General features: G+C 40.2%; 1 protein-coding gene across 2 annotated transcripts in view; it reads right to left on the bottom strand.

Moving 5' to 3' along the window:
* The window catches only part of POU6F2 (POU class 6 homeobox 2), an 802,902-nt gene that overhangs the window by 21,993 nt on the left and 760,476 nt on the right, over window positions 1-20,433 (bottom strand). For both annotated transcript variants that reach the window (XM_069730264.1, XM_069730263.1), the window contains exons 6-7: window positions 13,138-13,344; window positions 4,578-4,746 (exon numbers count right to left, since the gene is read on the bottom strand). In XM_069730264.1, coding sequence (XP_069586365.1) covers window positions 4,578-4,746; window positions 13,138-13,344 — 376 coding nt within the window. The remainder of the gene's footprint in view (window positions 1-4,577; window positions 4,747-13,137; window positions 13,345-20,433) is intronic.

Genomic DNA, 20,433 nt, shown 5'->3' with positions numbered 1-20,433 from the left:
ATCCCATTATATAGCCACATATGTTTTAGATGGTTTTTATCTGCGGATTAGTACTATTGCTAAAGATTAATGTCATTTTTATGACACAATGATTAAAAGAATATTCACCTTTAGAAATTCAATTCAGTCTTTTTTTGCCATATGGCATAAAAGGAAGCAGAAGATCAGAGATCAGAAATGTATATCATGTTCATACTCTATGGAAGTACAGTAGAGGGACATCTGATCATCTGGATACATTATAGCTATAATTGTAGTCAACAACACATAAAAATGCCAACATAAATTGCTATAGTGAGATAAAAAATAACTACCCAAACCCACAAGGATAAAATAACAAAGCAATGTACAGTGTGTGTTAAAGATGTGGGCAAAGATACACAGTACATTATTGCTATGTGGGATACAGCAACTATCCCCTTTAAGTATTATTTTGGTTGTCCTTTAGCATTTTATGAGGTCACAAGCAAAATGCCATAAAGTATTTTTTCAAATTTATATATTTTTTCTGAAAAGCTTGTAGCCAAAGCAGCTTTTGCTTCTAAAAAGGGCACCTAATTGTAGACACATACTAGGTGAGGAAGATCCCTTTGGCGCCAGATAATGCAGTCAATTTAGGACTTATCAAGGGAAATGACATAGCTGCTGGAGACCACAACTTTTTACTGAACCTTGCGTAAAGAAGGTTTTCGGACAAATAAAATCACCCTAAATCATAAAGGTAGAGACACGGATTGTGAAACTCAGCTGTATTCTCAATGTAATTTTTATGTTCATCAGTATAGAATGTTACAGTATCTTAACTTTACAGAAGTTAAGAAAAACCTAGAATATTTAGCTCTTGTGTTTAGAGCCATGGCCAGACATTGACTGCAAATGGACCCTGTGTAAGAAAAGTGTCAGGGCCTACAAACCTTCAAATGCAACAATATAGACAAAGATACAATACATACACTTACATACTACACAGAAACCACACACATTTGAACACAGGACAATAGCTGCTCACACATTACACACATGACACACACACCAAGCACACATGACACACACACCATGCACACATGACAGACACACACACCAATCAAACATGAAACACACCAAGCACATATGACACACACACCAAGCACACATGACACACACACACCAAGCACACATGACACACACGCCAAGCCTACATGACAAAACACACCAAGCACACATGACACACACACCAAGCACACATGACACACACCAAGCACACATGACACACACACCAAGCACCCATGACACACACACACACACACCAAGCACACATGACACACACGCCAAGCCTACATGACACAACACACCAAGCACACATGACACACACACCAAGCACACATGACACACACCAAGTACACATGACACACACACCAAGCACACATGACACACACCAAGCACACATGACACAAACATCAAGCACACATGACACACACACACCAAACACACATGACACACACCAAGCACACATGACACACACATCAAGCACACATGAAACACACACCAAGCACACATGACACACACACCAAGCACACCTGACACACATATCAAGCACACATGACACACACCAAGCACACATGACACACACATCAAGCACACATGAAACACACACCAAGCACACAACACACACACCAATCACACATGAAACACACCAAGCACATATGACACACACACCAAGCACACATGACACACACACACCAAGCACACATGACACACACACCAAGCACACATGACACACACATCAAACACACATGACACACACATCAAGCACACATGACACACACATCAAGCACATATGACACACACACCAATCACACATGAAACACACCAAGCACATATGACACAACACACCAAGCACACATGACACACACACACCAAGCACACATGACACACATGCCAAGCACACATGACACACACATCAATCACACATGACACACACATCAAGCAGACATGACACACACATCAAGCACACATGACACACACACCAAGCGCACATGACACACACACACCAAGCACACATGACACACACCAAGCACACATGACACACACCAAGCACACATGACACACACCAAGCACACATGACACACACATCAAGCACACATGACACGCACACCAAGCACACATGACACACACACCAAGCACATATGACACACATCAATCACACATGAAACACACCAAGCATATATGACACAACACACCAAGCACACATGACACACACACACCAAGCACACATAACACACATGACACACACATCAAACACACATGACACACACATCAAGCACACATGACACACACATCAAGCACACATGACACACACACCAAGCGCACATGACACACACACCAAGCGCACATGACACACACCAAGCACACATGACACACACCAAGCACACATGACACACACCAAGAACACATGACACACACACATCAAGCACACATGACACGCACACCAAGCACACATGACACACACAGCACACATAACACACACCAAGCACACGACACACACCCCAATCACACATGACACACACACCAAGCACACATAACACACACATCAAGCACACATGACACACACACCAAGCACACATGACACACACCGAGCACATATGACACACACCAAGCACACATAACACACACATCAAGCACACATGACACGCACATCAAGCACACATGACACGCACACCAAGCACACATGACACACACACCAAGCACATATGACACACATCAATCACACATGAAACACACCAAGCATATATGACACAACACACCAAGCACACATGACACACACACACCAAGCACACATAACACACATGACACACACATCAAACACACATGACACACACATCAAGCACACATGACACACACATCAAGCACACATGACACACACACCAAGCGCACATGACACACACACCAAGCGCACATGACACACACCAAGCACACATGACACACACCAAGCACACATGACACACACCAAGAACACATGACACACACACATCAAGCACACATGACACGCACACCAAGCACACATGACACACACAGCACACATAACACACACCAAGCACACGACACACACCCCAATCACACATGACACACACACCAAGCACACATAACACACACATCAAGCACACATGACACACACCAAGCACACATGACACACACCGAGCACATATGACACACACCAAGCACACATAACACACACATCAAGCACACATGACACGCACACCAAGCACACATGACACACACAGCACACATGACACACACCAAGCACACAACACACACCCCAAACACACATGACACACACACCAAGCACACCTAACACACACATCAAGCACACATGACACACACAGCACACATGACACACACCAAGCACACGACACCCCCCCAAGCACACATGACACACACACCAAGCACACATGCAGCAGATAAGCCAATTACAGGCCTCACACAAAGGATAAAGGCTGCACAATAATACGTAAACTACACCTGCCAATTGCTCATTAAATGCGCACCATATAACATTTTCTCAGAAATCAAATGATGGTCACAAACCACTTTTACATAGGACACAGGCAGAAAATGCCACAGACAAGCCAGTTACAGATACTAACACGTGTTGCAGCAAGATATTATGGTGCATAAAAGTGTAATTCTACACAAAATGTAACTTCTTCATTGGCTTTTGCTGGGGTATTTTATCCAGTGACAGTTTTCTGCTGCACCTAGTTAACTAAGTGATACGTCATGGGAAACGGGGTCCCTAACTCATGCTACTATAAGATTACATAACAAAAATCTGCTGACAGATTCCTTTAATCCTACATTATTTGCTGGCAGCTGAAATTAATAATTCTCTTCCTCTGGGCCCCTTTGCAGAAGTACCGATTGAGCATACGGTATGTCCATTCCTGTCTACAGGCACAACAATTATTATGCTATTTGATCTTGTATGTTTTTTTTCAGAGTCCACATTGGCTCACTAGTTAGATGCCACAGTGGTTTTAGTATGTTAAAAATTAGTGATAATACTTTGACCCTTAAAGTTGCATAAGCAGACAGGGCAAAGAAAATATACTCTATGGGTCATTGAATGAATGACAACAATTTAGTTATGTGACAGAGTGACTAATGAAAACTAGACCTACTGTAGTGTCATTGCGATTGGGCCAAACGTCAGAGCAATAGTAGAAAGTAAAATACAATAGTAAAGTATTTGGAAAAATAGCAATAAAAAGAATGCATATGTGAAAACAAAAACAGCCATCATTTCCAGTGTAAATACTGCAAGTCTCAGCACATTCACCCTGACAATGATGTGTCTTATGGAGAATGTCAGTTTTATGTTAGGGAGTAAACTGCTCTGGATAATGAGCGCTGTGTTGTGTTTGCAGGTTACGGGCAACAAGGCCATCTTCTTCTATAAATTACTAAAATGTGTTTGGTGTTTTAACATTATTAAGGAATTAAAAACAACTGTGACAGGCTATAGTTATAATACCTTTCTAAGAAACCAAGGCAAGAAGTAACCGAATAGAAAAAGAATGACATCAGAAGTAAATACTTACTGCTGACTAACTGACCAACACTCAAAGCTGAAGAAGAGGAAGAAGAAGAGGAAGAAGACGAAGATTGGCGGACTGGACTTTGAGCCATTGATGCTTGATTATGAGCCAAGTGCAAAAGATTTGCCTGTGATGTTGCTGGACCCACTGGCACTTGTGCTGGTTGATGGAGCTATATATCAAAATATAAGAATATGTGCATTGATCATATGTGCTAGAAATAACACAGATATACGTACAAAAAATGTTATTCAGATTTTACATTTCTTATTGTATTTTAACTTGTGCCAAACTGTGCTGCAAAATAGTAGTTATTACTCATCTAAATTAAACAGTGGTCTAATCCGATACCTATTTTTAAACCTTGTGAATTAAGATGAAGAATAGAGCTTATTTCCTTCACTGGTAGCGTAGAAACTGGGGAGCAAACAAAAGCACAATAAGGTCTTAACTTGCAACACGGTGAGAAACCAATTGTGGGTGCTAACTCAGCTGGTGCGGTTGCAAAATAGCAACATGCACAACAACATAAATCAGCTGCAGTAGGACACGGGTCCGTAGACCGAAGAGGATATTCAACCAGTGGAGGAAAATACATATCTGATTTAATCAGCAGCAGCGCAGAATCAGACACCATATCCCATATAGGGACTTACAACTGGTGGTGCTAAAATAAGAAATACCACATCTCCTCTTCAGGACATTGCCTCAGAATGGAATAGCTTGGGAAATGCTAGTGACTTCACTGGCTGTTTCTATCTGCCCCACTGACTATTATTAAAGTCGGCATGTTCATACTACCACAGCAGGAAGTGGTAATCTAAAAGTCACTATGACATTGATTGGAGACATGGGGGTAGTAACTAACATCTGCTACTAACTTAATGGGTAGTTCTTCTTTATTCGTGAGCTCCCCTCTCTCCAGCCTCCCAGTTTACTGCTTGCCAGGGGGAGGTGTGCTCCTGAAGATTCACAGTTCAGACTAGCAGCATAATGAGCCGATGCTCTTAATGGTACTCTCTCAGATGCTGCTAGCAAAGGCAGCTTTGCCACTAAAGCGTCAGAGAAGGGCAAGATTCCTGAAGCTGTTATGGCTAGTTTCAGGGCAACAGCCTGCAAAAAGTGCACTTTCCTTCACATATGTCAAAACTTATAGTTTGCAAAGGTGGTCAGAATTTTTTAGAAGAATTTTTCAATGTTACCATTTGAAAAGTTGAGACCGTGCCTTTAAATGAACTATAAATATAAAATACTGCAAATAAAAAACCCTGCAACATCTCAATGAAAGAATACTTAAAATGTTGGAAAATGTTTGATATGTCATAGTGATATGTCACAAGTTTTGCTGAGACCCCCACAGATTATTAAAGATGAAAAACAAGCTCAGCTGGGTACTGTAGCCCAAAGTTTCTGATCGGCTTCTGCCACTTCATTTGTGAAATGATGCTACAATTTAAACTGCTAAAACAATTGAGAAGTCTCTTTGTGTGTAACAATGATGGCCATTTTTCCCCTTCCTTCCTCCCCTCAGTCATGAAGCTGTCTGCAGCAGAAGTTTCCCTCCTCCACCCTATATGCGGTAGTACTCCAAAAATGCTAATTCCTGCCCCTTTGCTGAGCCCTGCCCTTCATCCGCTGTCAGCAGAAACAGTTCTCATTATTTTTCCAGAGCTTATATGAAATAAGACTGGCAAACGGTAAGGCTGGAGTCTCACTTGCCATATAACAAATTGGTCCGATTTTGAGGCCGGGAATCGCACAAATTTTCCCGAACATTGATCCATGTGTAATCCGTTTGCAATGCGAGGATGTGATTTCCTCGCATCTAGAAACAATGTGACATCCGTATGCAATGCGATTTTAACATGAGCTTTTACATACAGCAGTTCTCTCTATGTAAAAGATCATGTTAAAATCGCACTGCATACGGATGCCAAACGGATGTAGCACTGATGGTCCGTGTGGTGTGCAAGTTTTTCTCGCACCCATAGACTTGCATTGGCGAGTCTCGGCCGATATACGTTGCAGATTGCAGCATGCTGCGATTTCATTCGCACGTATAAAACGGCCGAGAAAAAAACGGTGATGGGAGCTGCCCCATAGATCAACATTGGTCCGAATGCTATGTGATTTTTTCTCGCATAGCACTCATCCATATTATACGGTAGTGTGACTCCGGCCTTACGTTCATCATTTATTTCTAGGTTCACTGTTTGTTTAAATGGGTTCATACAATACACCTCTGGGAGACCTGCTCCTTCTTTTGTGGTCACATGAAAGCAAGGTATGTGTACAGTAGAACCCTTGATCACAAACTGTGATTTCTAAATTGGATTTAGTTGTATGGAGAAGGGATCAAAGTGATTAGAGATCTGTGAGTGAAGAAGAGAATAAAGGTTACAGTTACTCCAGTAAGGACAGCTACACATTATAGTCTTATCCTAAAAGAGAAGAGTGGTATAAAGGAAAGTTTTATTTTTTTCCCTATTAGTTTTGGAGGTTGAATGTACCATATACATTAAAATTACTCATAGTGTAGAATGTCTGGCAATATATCACTGGCAAATCAATCCTGACAGCTTAAAAGAAAGACACTTTCCAACTTTTAGCTCAAACATAGTAAATGAAAGGGGTTGTCCCACAACTGCAAATAGGTAGATATAGTAGAACTGTTTGGAGGGGTCCAATATCTTTGTTCCAGACTTAGGAAACATTTATCTTAAGCACAATGGCCCCTTAAGACCCTTTTTGTTTTTGGGATAGCACAGCTCTTTAGTGTGCTCTGTCAGGTACCATAGTCCCCTCATTCTAGGAAATAGTGGGGGCTTGACCTTTCCGCAAGATGTTATAAATTATAGTTTGTTGTTGCATAATGAAGTCTACTGGAGTGCAAGCAGTGTCCAGTACCTCTAAGGAACTTGTCATTAGTTAGAAGTATGGTACATGGACTGACCATTCACAAAATATCATTTTGTTGCTAATCATTTTTCATAACATAAAAAAACTGCTGACACAAATCTTTGTTTAGACCTTTGGGGGTAAGTTAAAAAGCTAACGCATGCACCCAAGCGACATACTTAGGGCTGTCTACTGAAAACACTCAAAAAGGAATTATTCTAAAAAGGACTGTTTGCCAATTACAAATTAAGTACATTTTAAGATAAAGAAAAATATTTTCAGTGACTTTTTATTTTCTCAGCTTCATCTGTGCACTGAGCATGTGCTGAGTGGCGGTAGAAGGGAGAAATACATTCAAACTTCCCCTTCAAAGCACCATTTATAATAACAGTGTCTTCTTATGAGGGACATTGGGTCATCTGTAGACATTGGGAACCTAGATGCAACTACTACCTGTGTGCCCCTTATGGATGCAAAGATATTGATCATGGGTTGATTAAAGAGCATAGGGTAATAATGTTTCCCCATGTGCTTTTGATTTTAAGCACATAGATGGCACATTGGCTTTTTATAAAATGAGGTGCGGTAGGTAGAATCTCAATCCGCTATCTATTATCAAATTTAACATTCCATCCCATCAATGGCCCAATTCAGCTTTTTTTTAATTAGATAATAAAATAAAACTTTAAAAGGTCACAACATATTTTGCAACTCATAGTTGCGCAAACATTTTATGACTTCTGGCATTTTTTTTTACAACAGTCTCAACCAGTTCCGACAACCATTTAAAATAAAGGGATAGCTGAATCGGGAGAGGGTGTTGCTGAGCGTTGTTGATATTTTAATCACAATTTATGCTCCAAAAATGGTGTAAATTACAAAAGAATGGTGTTCCAGTTTGGAGGTCGGTTAAAAGATGGAGTGGAGGACTGTTAAAAGATGCTCTAAATTCAATAGGAAGAGCACACCTCTTAATAAATTTGTGGCGTCTAACGCCAAAGCACCCTTGCAAAATACTAGCCAATGCGGCCAGTTAATGTTCTTTATGTAGATAATGCACAAGTTTTGTTTTCAGTCTTGTGACATTCATCAGACAAGCTGTGGTAAAAAATATACTTAATAAGTACATAGCAGACCCATCTATATATAAAAAGGATGAGATAGAAGACTATAATGAAATATTACGTTATCTAATCAGTCTAAACAATTACCCTGTTCTGGACTAGTGTTACTTAACAAATCTACATTGAAGACACGTACCTGAGGAATGTCAGCACTTATACATTTTGGATTACAACACATCTCATAGAGTTATATATATAAACCCAGTAAATGGATACGGATCACAAATTTGTAAACTAACAATAATAACACTGAGGTACACAGCAGTAAGGCTAGGTTCAGATTGTGTTAGGGCAATCCGTTTAGCACCTAGCGCTAGCGGATTGCGCTAACGCAATGTGTTGTAAAGGGGTCGCGGGGAACGGACCGCGTGCGCGCCTCGGACGCTGCAAGCAGCGTCCGCGGTGCGCCACAAAACACCGGCACATCGCTAGCGCATGCCGAAAATGGCACGCGCTAGTGATGCGCGTCCCCATTGCTGTTAATGGGCGCGCTAACGGACGCGTTGCACGGCGTTAATTTCGCCATACACCTTAGATGGCTGATGGAGGAACAAAGCTTTGGCCGATCATTTGCCCAACTTTCATCTCAGCCGTCTCTTACACAGATATAGACAAAAAGCGAAGGCAGCACACCAGTTCATGGTGAAAAAAGATGGCTATTTAATTGTCCACATATAGATTTGTTCTTCTGTCCGCTCCTTTGTTTCCTATGAAAAAGCTTCTGACAGAATTCTCTGTCAGTGACTTATCTCTAGAAGAAAAATGTGATTGATAATCTGAAAGTGAATTTACCCTATTAACATCTTCCCAAGAATCAGTCGGACAGTGCCCCTATACACTTTAAAGTATTGGCCGAACCTCTTGATATCGGTGGACGACATGAGACTAAAGGTACCTTCACACTGAACGATATCGCTAGCGATCCGTGAGGTTGCAGCGTCCTGGATAGCGATATCGTTCAGTTTGACACGCAGCAGCGATCAGGATCCTGCTGTGATGTCGTTGGTCGCTGCAGAAAGTCCAGAACTTTATTTCATTGCTGGACTTCCTGCAGACATCGCTGAATCGGCGTGTGTGACGCCGATTCAGCGATGTCTTCACTGGTAACCAGGGTAAACATCGGGTTACTAAGCGCAGGGCCGCGCTTAGTAACTCGATGTTTACCCTGGTTACCAGCATAAATGTAAAAAAAACAAACACTACATACTTACCTTCTGCTGTCTGTCCCTGGCGCTCTGCTTTCCTGCACTGGCTGTGAGCGCCGGCCAGCCGGAAAGCACAGCGGTGACGTCACCGCTGTGCTCTCCGGCCGCTGTGCTCACAGTCAGTGCAGGAAAGCACAGCGCCGCGGACAGACAGCAGAAGGTAAGTATGTAGTGTTTGTTTTTTTTACGTTTACGCTGGTAACCAGGGTAAACATCGGGTTACTAAGCGCGGCCCTGCGCTTAGTAACCCGATGTTTACCCTGGTTACCAGGGGACCTCGGCATCGTTGGTCGCTGGAGAACTGCCGGTGTGACAGCTCTCCAGCGACCAAACAGCGATGCTGCAGCGATCGACATCGTTGTCGGTATCGCTGCAGCGTCGCTGAGTGTGAAGGTACCTTAATGCGTATGGAAGGATTAACCCCTTAGTGACCGAGCCAAATTTTTGAAATCTGACCAGTGTCACTTTATGTGGTAATAACTCTGCAACGCTTCAACAAATCCCAGTGATTTTGAGAATGTTTTTTTGTGACACATTATACTTTATGATAATGGTAAATTTAGTTCAACATTTTTGTGTTTATTTATAAAAAATATAAAAAATTTGAGAAAAATGTTAAAAAATTCGCAATTTTCTAAATTTGAATGATTATCCCTTTAATCCAGATGGTCATACAACAGCAAACCATTAATAAATAACATTTCCCACATGTCTGCTTTACATCAGCATCATTTGTAAAATGTTATTTTATTTTGTTAGCATTTTAGGAGGTTTAAAAATGTAGCAGCAATTTTTCATTTTTTCAAAGAAATTTACCACATTTATTTTTTAGGGACTTATCCATGTTTGAAGTGACTTTAGGGGTCCCATATATTGGGAAACCCCCAAACGTGATACCATTTTAAAAACAGCACCCCCTGACATATCAAAAACTGCTGTCAGGTAGTTTATTAACCCTTCAGGTGCTTTACAGGAATTAATGCAAAGTGGCATGACAGAAATGAAAATGTGTATTTTTACCACCTAAATGTTGCTAACTTCTAAACAGATTACAAAAGCAGTCAGACTCTAAGGCCGCTATTTGGTCATGAATTGCCATCGCAAACATCAGGACAGCAAAATCATGATCTGAGGGCACCAATTGGGATAAAGAAGAAGCCCCCACACTCTGTTAACCGTTTATAATGATGTAGTCACTATTGACAGCAGCATCTAAGGGGTTAAACAGATTTAGATGGTGCAAATACTGACCGTGGCTGATGCAGCAAGTTGTCAGCTATAGTGTACAACCAACAGATGCTGGATTGTCATCTGTATGGGGAGGCTATTCTCTTATATCTCAGGTCAGTTAAAAGACGTATTGGCGGTCATTAAGGGGTTAAGAGACATTGTACCCATTGGTGCAGGACGTAAAAGGCAGAACATCCATAAACAGCGCTGTAGACATAGCAATGCTGAACAGGAAAGCATCTCTGATTTTACACTCCTTATCTGTTAAAAAATGTTCACATGCTCCCATGACATGTTATCATATGGTGTTATTTTCCCTTATTAAGGACCTATATTATGGACCTGCAGTGAATTCCACTTTCCACTGTGTGGATCCAAACACAAGGCTGAGGTCAATGGGGTCAATGGAAACCACAACATCTTGTTTATCAGTAAACTGTAACTGATTTTAATAGTCATGTATACTAATGAGCTAATAATCCTCCAAATGTATATTTCATTAGAGGCATCAATGGTAATGGCAGCAATGTATGTACATACAGTAACATCCACGTTTAATAGCCCAGACTTTTAGCATTAGGAAAGGCTGATTTTATTGAAGAGAGTTGCAAAGTCATACAGTGTGACTACTTTTAGACTTTGATGTATGAGGCCCAAGGTATTTTCAGCAGTACTCAGCATGAACAAAATTAATTTCTTTTATTATAAAATGCCAAGCCAATAATCTGTAAACAGCTATCTCCATGGCCGCCTAAGGGCTAACTACATTTTCCCATATGAACTCACTTACTAGACACTATTGGTTGATACTACAATGGATGTCACAGAAATCGCCCCCTACTTAATGAGCCTTGGAGACTTTTTTCCCTACGTGGAAATCATGCACCAAACACATGATGACTAAAATGAACACTTAGAACGTGGAATGTGCCAATTGTTATTTCAATGTTTGTAGAAACTTCACATTCTAATGTCAGAACCTGTTTTTTATAGAGATAATGGATTCTATTTATTATTACTGTTATTACTATTATTTTTAATATATTTATATTACTTTTCCAGGCAACAAGATGACTTTTGGCATTAGTGGCATCTCATGGTCTTTCTTTTTTTAAAAAAAATAGGACATTCTTCAACAGATGGAGAGTTTCTTAAAAAAGCACTTTGTTAATCAATCACAATACGCTACAAATGCAGTAGAATGCTGCAGCCCTTCAATAAATGCACACAGATTGTGGTCTTCAACTTTCTTAATACTTCTGATATATTTAAATAGAGCCTTTCACTGCTTTTTTCATGCTAAACTCGGTACCTTATGGTAAAGTGACTGAAAATTAATAAAATTTACTTCTCTCTGTTCTGAAGATATTTTCTTTCAACGTTTAGGGTGGGGTCTAAGGGGTAACGTTTCTCCTTATGGAGAGTGACATACCAGCTGGATTGTCAAGGTAAGGTGGCCGTTCAATGCTCCTCTGGGAAATTAAATAATCAAATTGCCTCTTCTGAGATAAAGAGGACTTAAACTTTATAGCGCTCTCCATAACTCTCCATAAGGAGAAATGTTAGCCCTTAGACCCCAGTCCAGAGCCTCTCACCTAGCCAAATCAATTCTCATGCTTCACACTGACGAGGGCAAACAGCCCAAAACACCGTGTCTGCGAATTGAGATACTGATTTGGCTTTTATCCTAAGTCATATTGCACGACTCGTTAAAGGGTTGATTGTGACTTGTAGGATCGCTACTTCCAACAGGTGGCACTGTAGAGTTTAAGTCCTCTTTATCTCAGAAGAGGAATTTCGTTGCCTGTGTGGATTGGACCTTTAGAAATATGTTTACTTAGAAAATTGGTGACGTGTTCAATACTTCTTTCACCCGCTGTATCTCTATAATGCTTTACATTAAGGTCAATGGAGTATGAATCGGACAATGAGTGTAATAAATTCATGACGTTTCCTATGTCTTCACACATGTAAAACCCCCAGTAATGCACACTGCAGAGATACCGCAGTTCAGTTTTACAAAATATTTAAGCTTATTTTGCTTGTAATACAATAATTCATAAATACCTTAAAAAAGCAAATGGTTATATTTAATAAGCAAATTACCTGTTGGCCAGGTTTGAGTGGAGAAAGCGTAATCCCCTGGGTATTGATCACTGGTAAAATTTGGTTTCCTATTACAGTGGCAATGATCTGTCCCTGGGCGTTGGTCAGCAGCTGTGGAGTGATGGGTTGCACTTGAAGTCCCTGAGCTCCGCTTCCCGCTTGGTTTGATGACACTGGGCTTGGCATGAGTGGAATTGTTCCAATAATCTGTAAAGAATGACAGTCGTCCGCATATTATTAACATTTAATGATAAAGTTCCTTCTCCAAATATATAACATGGACAACAGTTATCTATGATGATTTCAATTGTACAACATAGGCCAAGTGACTCGCAAGAAGGTTGAGATAAGAAAATAAAAGTCTAAAGGCCCCTTCACATTAAGCGACGCTGCAGCGATTCCGACAACGATCCGGATCGCTGCAGCATCACTGTTTGGTTGCTGGAGATATTGGGTATCTGCGCTAGCGGGATCGGCAAACGCGATCCCTTTTGAGACATTGCATTAGCGCAGTCCGTAGCGCTATGCGCTAAACGGACTGCCCTAACGCAATGGGAACCTAGCCTTATTCTGAAACATCATAAAAACTTTCTGGTTAATGCAGCTGGAACTTCTATACTGCTTTACTGCATATATGGAATCATATGTATAGACGATCTCAGCATTTCTCTGATTAGATGTCCCATCACTTTTGCCTCCATTGGATTTCTTAGCAGTCCTAAGTGAAATATAAGGGTGCTTTGTGGCCCTTGACTTGAGTATCTAATGCTGATTTATTACTGACTATTCACTGCTTTCAGATGTCCACACCGCACCATATTTGTTTGTTTTTTCTTTACTACTTCATTTTTCATTCTAAATTAATTTTAAATTTGTTTACCTATGTTGACTTAATTTCTTTAAATACAATTTGTTTACCGCTCCCATTGTATGGCCTTCATTATGTGGATGGAGCTTTTTTCTCTTATAGTCTTGTCTCTACTGTATTCTCTGATATTTACATTGAGAATGTTTTTTTCTGGAGTATTTGACTGTTGACATTTTGTATGTCTATGGTTTATACATACTGCTGTGCTTTTTTATGTTTGCTCTGATTGGCTGACCCATGTGGTTTGTTTTTTCCATGAAGTAAAAAATTATTCCAAGAAACTAAATATAAACACTTGCATAGTTTTTATAAAAAATGGACTCAATGGGGATCCCTGGTCTACTCTGTGGTGGTGCATTATTTGCATTTAGCTTTAAGGTGGTAAGAAATGTTAAATATCTAACGTACTCTCGCCACATTGATTATATTTTAGCTGGTATATTATTCTGACATTTACAGGCACTTAAGAACTATCAGCATTATTGAAAGTCGTTATTTGAAACCTAACAAGAATTACAAGTTTCAAGCCAGTGTATGACTTCAAGATCTGAATATTGAATTATGTGATTTTAAGCAAAAGTTGTTAGTGGGCTACAATAAATTGTGTTCACTTAATTGAAGGTATAAAACTTTTTAAGAAACCTGACAGCTGGTATTAGAGGGACTTCAGATAGACCCTTTTCTTGTTGCACCTATGGTCTTTCCTTTTTAAGTCTACTCAAGCCCAAAATTCTGTTTAGAATAATTATATAATATATTTTTAAGGTTAGGGCTCTGTTTTTTTAAAACAGAAATCTGAACCACCTATGATATAGTTCAATGTTAAAATTCTGGCTGCCTGTAGTCATCACCTTGGGGGGAAACTTTAAAGCTCTCTGAAGGTGAATATATTATGTTTAAAGGGAGCTATATACATCTGTTTGAACAGGGGCATAACAATCGTGGTCGCAGGGGGTGCGACCACAACTGGGCCAGTGTGGGAGGGAGGCCCCTCTACGCCTACTTCAACTGGAATTAAATTTGAGGATGAATATTCAACTGAAGCGCATTGCAGTGCATGAGTCCCTTCACTGCAATACAATCCGCAGGCCAATCAAAGGCTAATAGGTGACAACGGCCTGCCAGTCACGTGCGGCGCATGACAGTGATGTCATGCTCTGCCTGTGCTGCCACATTGAAATCAGCTGCAGAAGACACCACATGTCATGGGTGTGTAAGAAGGTAAGAATTGTTTTTTCCTTTAATATGTAGGAAAAGAGCGGCAGAACATTTTTCCAGTAAGGGGCCACGGATGATGCTCTAAGCCAGAAAAACCAAGGAAAGGTCCTTCAGGCGCTAATTCTTAGGATGGAAGCGTCCGAGGGCGCGTCCGAGGGTGAGTATATTCCTAATAGGTATATACTCACCCTCGGACGCACCCTGGTTCTAACCCGCAGCCTTCCTTCCTTCCCGCATGACGCCCATGTGACCGCTCACGTGACCAATCACAAGCCGCGACGTCATCGAAGGTCCTTCAGGCGCTGATTCTTAGGAAGGAAGGCTGCCGGTGAGAACCAGGGCGCGTCCGAGGGTAAGTATATCAATATTTTTAATTTTGATTCTTTATTTTACACTTAAATATGGATCCCAGGGCCTGAAGGAGAGTTTCCTCTCCTTCAGATCCTGGGAACCATTAGAAACCCAATGCACTGCATTGGGTTTCGTGTTTCGGCCGACCCGGACCCCGACTTTTCTATAGGATTGGCCGATTTCACTCGACCCGACTTTTGAAAAAGTCGGGTTTCGTGAAACCCGACCCGATCTTATAAAAAGAAAAGTCGCTCAACCCTACTGAGGAGTCTTGATACTCTATCAGAGACATCTTTGATTTGGGCACCTGGAAGACAGCACACTTTTCGAGAGATGATATCCTGTCGGCAGATAGATGCTTCTGTTCCTTTCAGTGGGGAACCTCCCATGACAACCGCTTTCCTTTTCTTCTTCAGCGCAGAGCTCCTTTTTCTCCCTTCAAGAGGCTCCTGATTGCAGAACAGAGTGTTCTTTGTGGGCAAAGCACTTTTTGATTTACATCTTTGTAGTAGTTCTGTGTGACTGCCTGGTAGCAGTTCTTCAGTCCATCAGAGTCCGGCAGCTGACAACGGCATGCCAGTCACAAGCGACGCATGGCAGTGACATCATGAGCTGCCGATGCTGTCACACTGAAATCGGCTACAGAAGAGGATGCGGCATGTCATAGGAGTGTAGGAAGGTAATTATAAAAGGAAGGGACCCATGATGGTGGACATTACAGTAGAAAGAGATACAGGATGGGGGTCATTATAACAGAATGGGGCTTAGGATGGGGGTCATTTTACCAAGAAGTGTCCCAGGATGAGGGACAGTATACTAGGCTACTGGACATTGCTAAAACATGGAGGACATTATAACAAGAAGAGGCTAAGGATAGGGGACATAGGGATACTATACCAGGAAGAGGCTAGGACAGGGGGTATTATAACCAGAAGGGTCACAAGATGGGGGACATTATACAAAAAAGGGGCCTAATATGAAAGGAATTATTACATAATGTGGGCCACAATGCGGAGATCATTAAAGGAAACAGCCAGTATGGGGAACATTATTATATGGGGGCAGACACACAAATCTTTACAGGATCCTATCCCATTGTACTCTAGATATGCCACTGTGTTTGACTCAAGTTTTTCTTTTTGGTGCCAGAAGAAAAAGAAGCACAAGAACATAAAGAGAAACTAACTTCATGATAGCAAGGACGTTGTTAATAACAAGAGAACATTTATAAGACCTATTAAAGACTTGCACCGTGGTGTCAAGAGAATGGTAAACTTCCATTTCTCAGATTTCTTTTAAATCGGTACAATAGATAACTAATGCCATATTATTGAACAATGCATGCATGTATTTGCTATGACTCAAAATGCAAGTTTTTATTACTGCTAAGGTTATTGAAAAAATACTTTCCCGAGCTTCTTCCTTCTCATAGCCTTAGGGAATTTATAAGAATTGGTCATCATATCCAAATAGCTGTAACATTCATTGTGGAGACGTAGCATTGTATCTTAATTGACCAGATGACTATTTTTAGCAAACCAAGAAGAAGACTGTTATCTGTATGTTGATTTTAGAATTTATTTGTTGGTCAAGAAAACAGACTTTTGCTTGTATAAGCCTGTAATATTGACATTTCATATAACATAATGTGCTCTTCTCCTTGATTACTAGCGATGTTTACTGATATGCTAATTATGGATTGTGCAGGCCAGATAGTTTGGTGACTTTGAAAACAGAGAAGGAAAAACTATGCAAATAGATTAAATAATCAAGTAATTCTACTTAATCTCATCTCCATTCTTACCCTTTATGTCAATGCTGAATGAAGGACACTTGTTATGTATAAAAATATGTTGCATATGTGAAAAAAAGGGAATCCAGCTCCAAGAGATAAAATCACTTAACTTTAATAGTATTCATTTAAAATAGAAGTAGGCTGTAAGACATACAAAAACCTGGTATACCGGAAGGAGAGTGCCTGTCTAAACTGTATGCGTTTCGAATACACAAGTGTTCTTAGTCTCAGTTAGCTCTGACCAGGCATAGCATCAACTTATACAAAGACATAATAGGTGTGGAAAGAGTGGAAAAACACCTTCAACAAATGTATAAGACAATGAATTAAATGTCAAAAAACTGGACTTGTCAAACTTATGTCGATGAAACAAACAAAGAACAGTCAATAACGCAACATAATTTATTTTTTAAGGTTCAAACCTGATGGAACATGTATATTTAACAAATATATCCAAAACACTTCCTTATCACTTAATTTCATCTCTCTGTCCCCACCCAGTGGTTTGTCTATTGTAAACGGTAACAAAATGTTTTGATAAATTAGAAATATACGTGTAGTTGGTTGTGAAATGTCATATAAATGTTCTCTTATTCTATTTTTTAATATGCGAATAGTGGAAGCAATATATTGGAGTTTACATGCTGAGCACTCAATAATATAGACCACATGGTCAGAATTACAATTCAAAACATTTTAATTTTGTAGATTTTTTCATTTTTATTATCTGAAAAAGTCAAAGTTTTTTAGAATGTGAACAAGTGTTACATGGAAATTGTCGACACTTGTAAAATCCTGTCATGGTCAACCAATGAGATGGTCTCGAATTCGTTTTTGGATTGTTAAAGCTTGGAGACAAATACGGTAACTCTCTTACGTCGGTGCACTTCTTGCCACTATCTTAAGGCCATTTTTTAAAATATTGCCCATAGCATCATCATTTCTGAGAATATTCAAATTGCGATGTATAATATTTGAAATTGCTTTAAAGTGAGAGCTATATGTCAGTGCCAAAACAGGTTGTTCTGATTTAGGGTTTGCAATGGTATTACAGCCACTATTCACACTAGGATCAGGATTGATTAGATCCTGTCTAGATCTGGAATCTACAATTTGAAAAGCTTGATTAATAGTCCAGCTGGGATATTTCCTTTAAATAAGACGGCTTTTTATATTGTTCTTTTCAGTTTGAAAAAAAGAAAGATCACTACAATTGCATTTTGCTCTTAATGTTTCACCTAGTGGAATTGATTTACTGGTATGGAAAGGGTGGAAACTGTGTGCATGCAGTATGGTGTTCCCTGCAGCTGATTTGCAATGTGTGCAGCGGGTGATGGCTTGGTGTGGAATTCCTGATAAACAAAGATCAAGAAAATGTATTGACTTTTTTTGAAAAAATATGTAAATTTTAAATTGAATGGATTATTATTGATGTAATTAAAAAATATAGGAATTTTAGAAACATCATTATTCCAAACAAGCAAAAGTCATCAATATATCTAGAATACCATTGTATGGACTCAAAAATGGATTATAAGTGGTAAAAATCTATAAATCTTTCCACCAAGTCATCACCAAATTGGCCACCAACAGGGAGAATTTAGCACCCATGGAAACTCCACTGTTTCGAAGTTCTCTGCCAGACTCATCTCTAGCATATACAATATATTATCACTGATCATTGCATTTTGACAGGGGGAATGCAGTATGTAAAAACAACTGGTATTTCATTTTTTTTTTCTTTACAGTTGTCACAATCTTAGTCAGGAACTTGCAGCTCTCTGGCGCCCCCTACCCTGCTGGCCAATAAAGGTATTGACAGAGAATAAGAAAATGAGCGCAGCTGCCCTAATTTATGTTGAATATTGCGGCACGTGATGTGATGGGATGTATACTGCATATAACACCGGTTCCTCATAGCAACAAATATATATCCCGATCCAGTCACCATCAAGTCCCCAACACCACATAAATATGAAAACTATGCTGCCACCATGGACCTCTTATAGGTGGATCAGACACCTATTTGGTAGCATGAATTTGAGCGGAGTACGACGCGGATCGCTCATAGAGGAAGAAGAACGTAGCTAGCAAATTTATAATTATAATCCGGAAAAATCGGCAGTGTTTACAAAACATACAAACGATATTACTAAAGAGACAAAATACAAATATGTACAAACAGTTATGAAATAAAACAGGTTGAAATATGAAACTTGTTAAATGTCAGAAACAGGTATAACGTGTCGATAAAGGGGAGGAGAGCATGGTGTCCAGCTGTCTTTCCTGGCTCTGAATGCATGCCAAAGATGGGCAATCCTGTTTTATGCTTCCGCCATAAAACTAAGAACTCCCACTTTGCTGACCTCACATATGGGCTGTTTTCTGGGAGATACACCTATTTTGGAATGTTATCAATAACTTCTTTTCTTCATATCTTTGGCCTGGAAACTCGCAGTCCAACAATATTGGCATTATTTTTCCCTTGCAATTTTACAGTTTTTTAGAGTCCACACAGACGGTATGTCTGTGAGTTGCTGGTGGGCAGAAATTCATTTCCCAGGTTTCTGAAAGCCCTAGACGCTGCAAAATGCTACCATGCATAACCCAAAGTGCCCAGATCCTGGAAATCTAATTTTCATGTTTCTGGGATTAATGTTCATTATTAAATTTGACTTTGAGTGTTATGCCTAGATGAAAAAAATGTAGGTAAAAAGTATTCAGCTCTGTTAGTGCTTGTAGGTAGGGTTGAGCGAAACGGGTCGGTCACTTTCAGAAGTCGCCGACTTTTGGCAAAGTCGGGTTTCATGAAACCCGACCCGACCCCGGTGTGGGGTCGGCCATGAAGTCGGCGATCTTCTGAATGTGGTATCGGAATTCCGATCCCGATTTCCGATATGTTTGCAATATTGAAAATCTGTATCGGAATCCATATTTAATGTAAAATAAAGAATTAAAATAAAAAATATCGCTATTCTTACCCTCTGACGCGCCCTGGTACTAATCGGGAACCTTCCTTCCTTCAAATCAGCGCTTCCAGGACCTTGCGGTGACGTCGCGGCTT

This window comes from Ranitomeya imitator, chromosome 6 (genome assembly GCF_032444005.1).
Source record: "Ranitomeya imitator isolate aRanImi1 chromosome 6, aRanImi1.pri, whole genome shotgun sequence".
NCBI lineage: Eukaryota > Metazoa > Chordata > Amphibia > Anura > Dendrobatidae > Ranitomeya > Ranitomeya imitator.
This window is presented reverse-complemented; position numbering and strand designations above follow the sequence as displayed.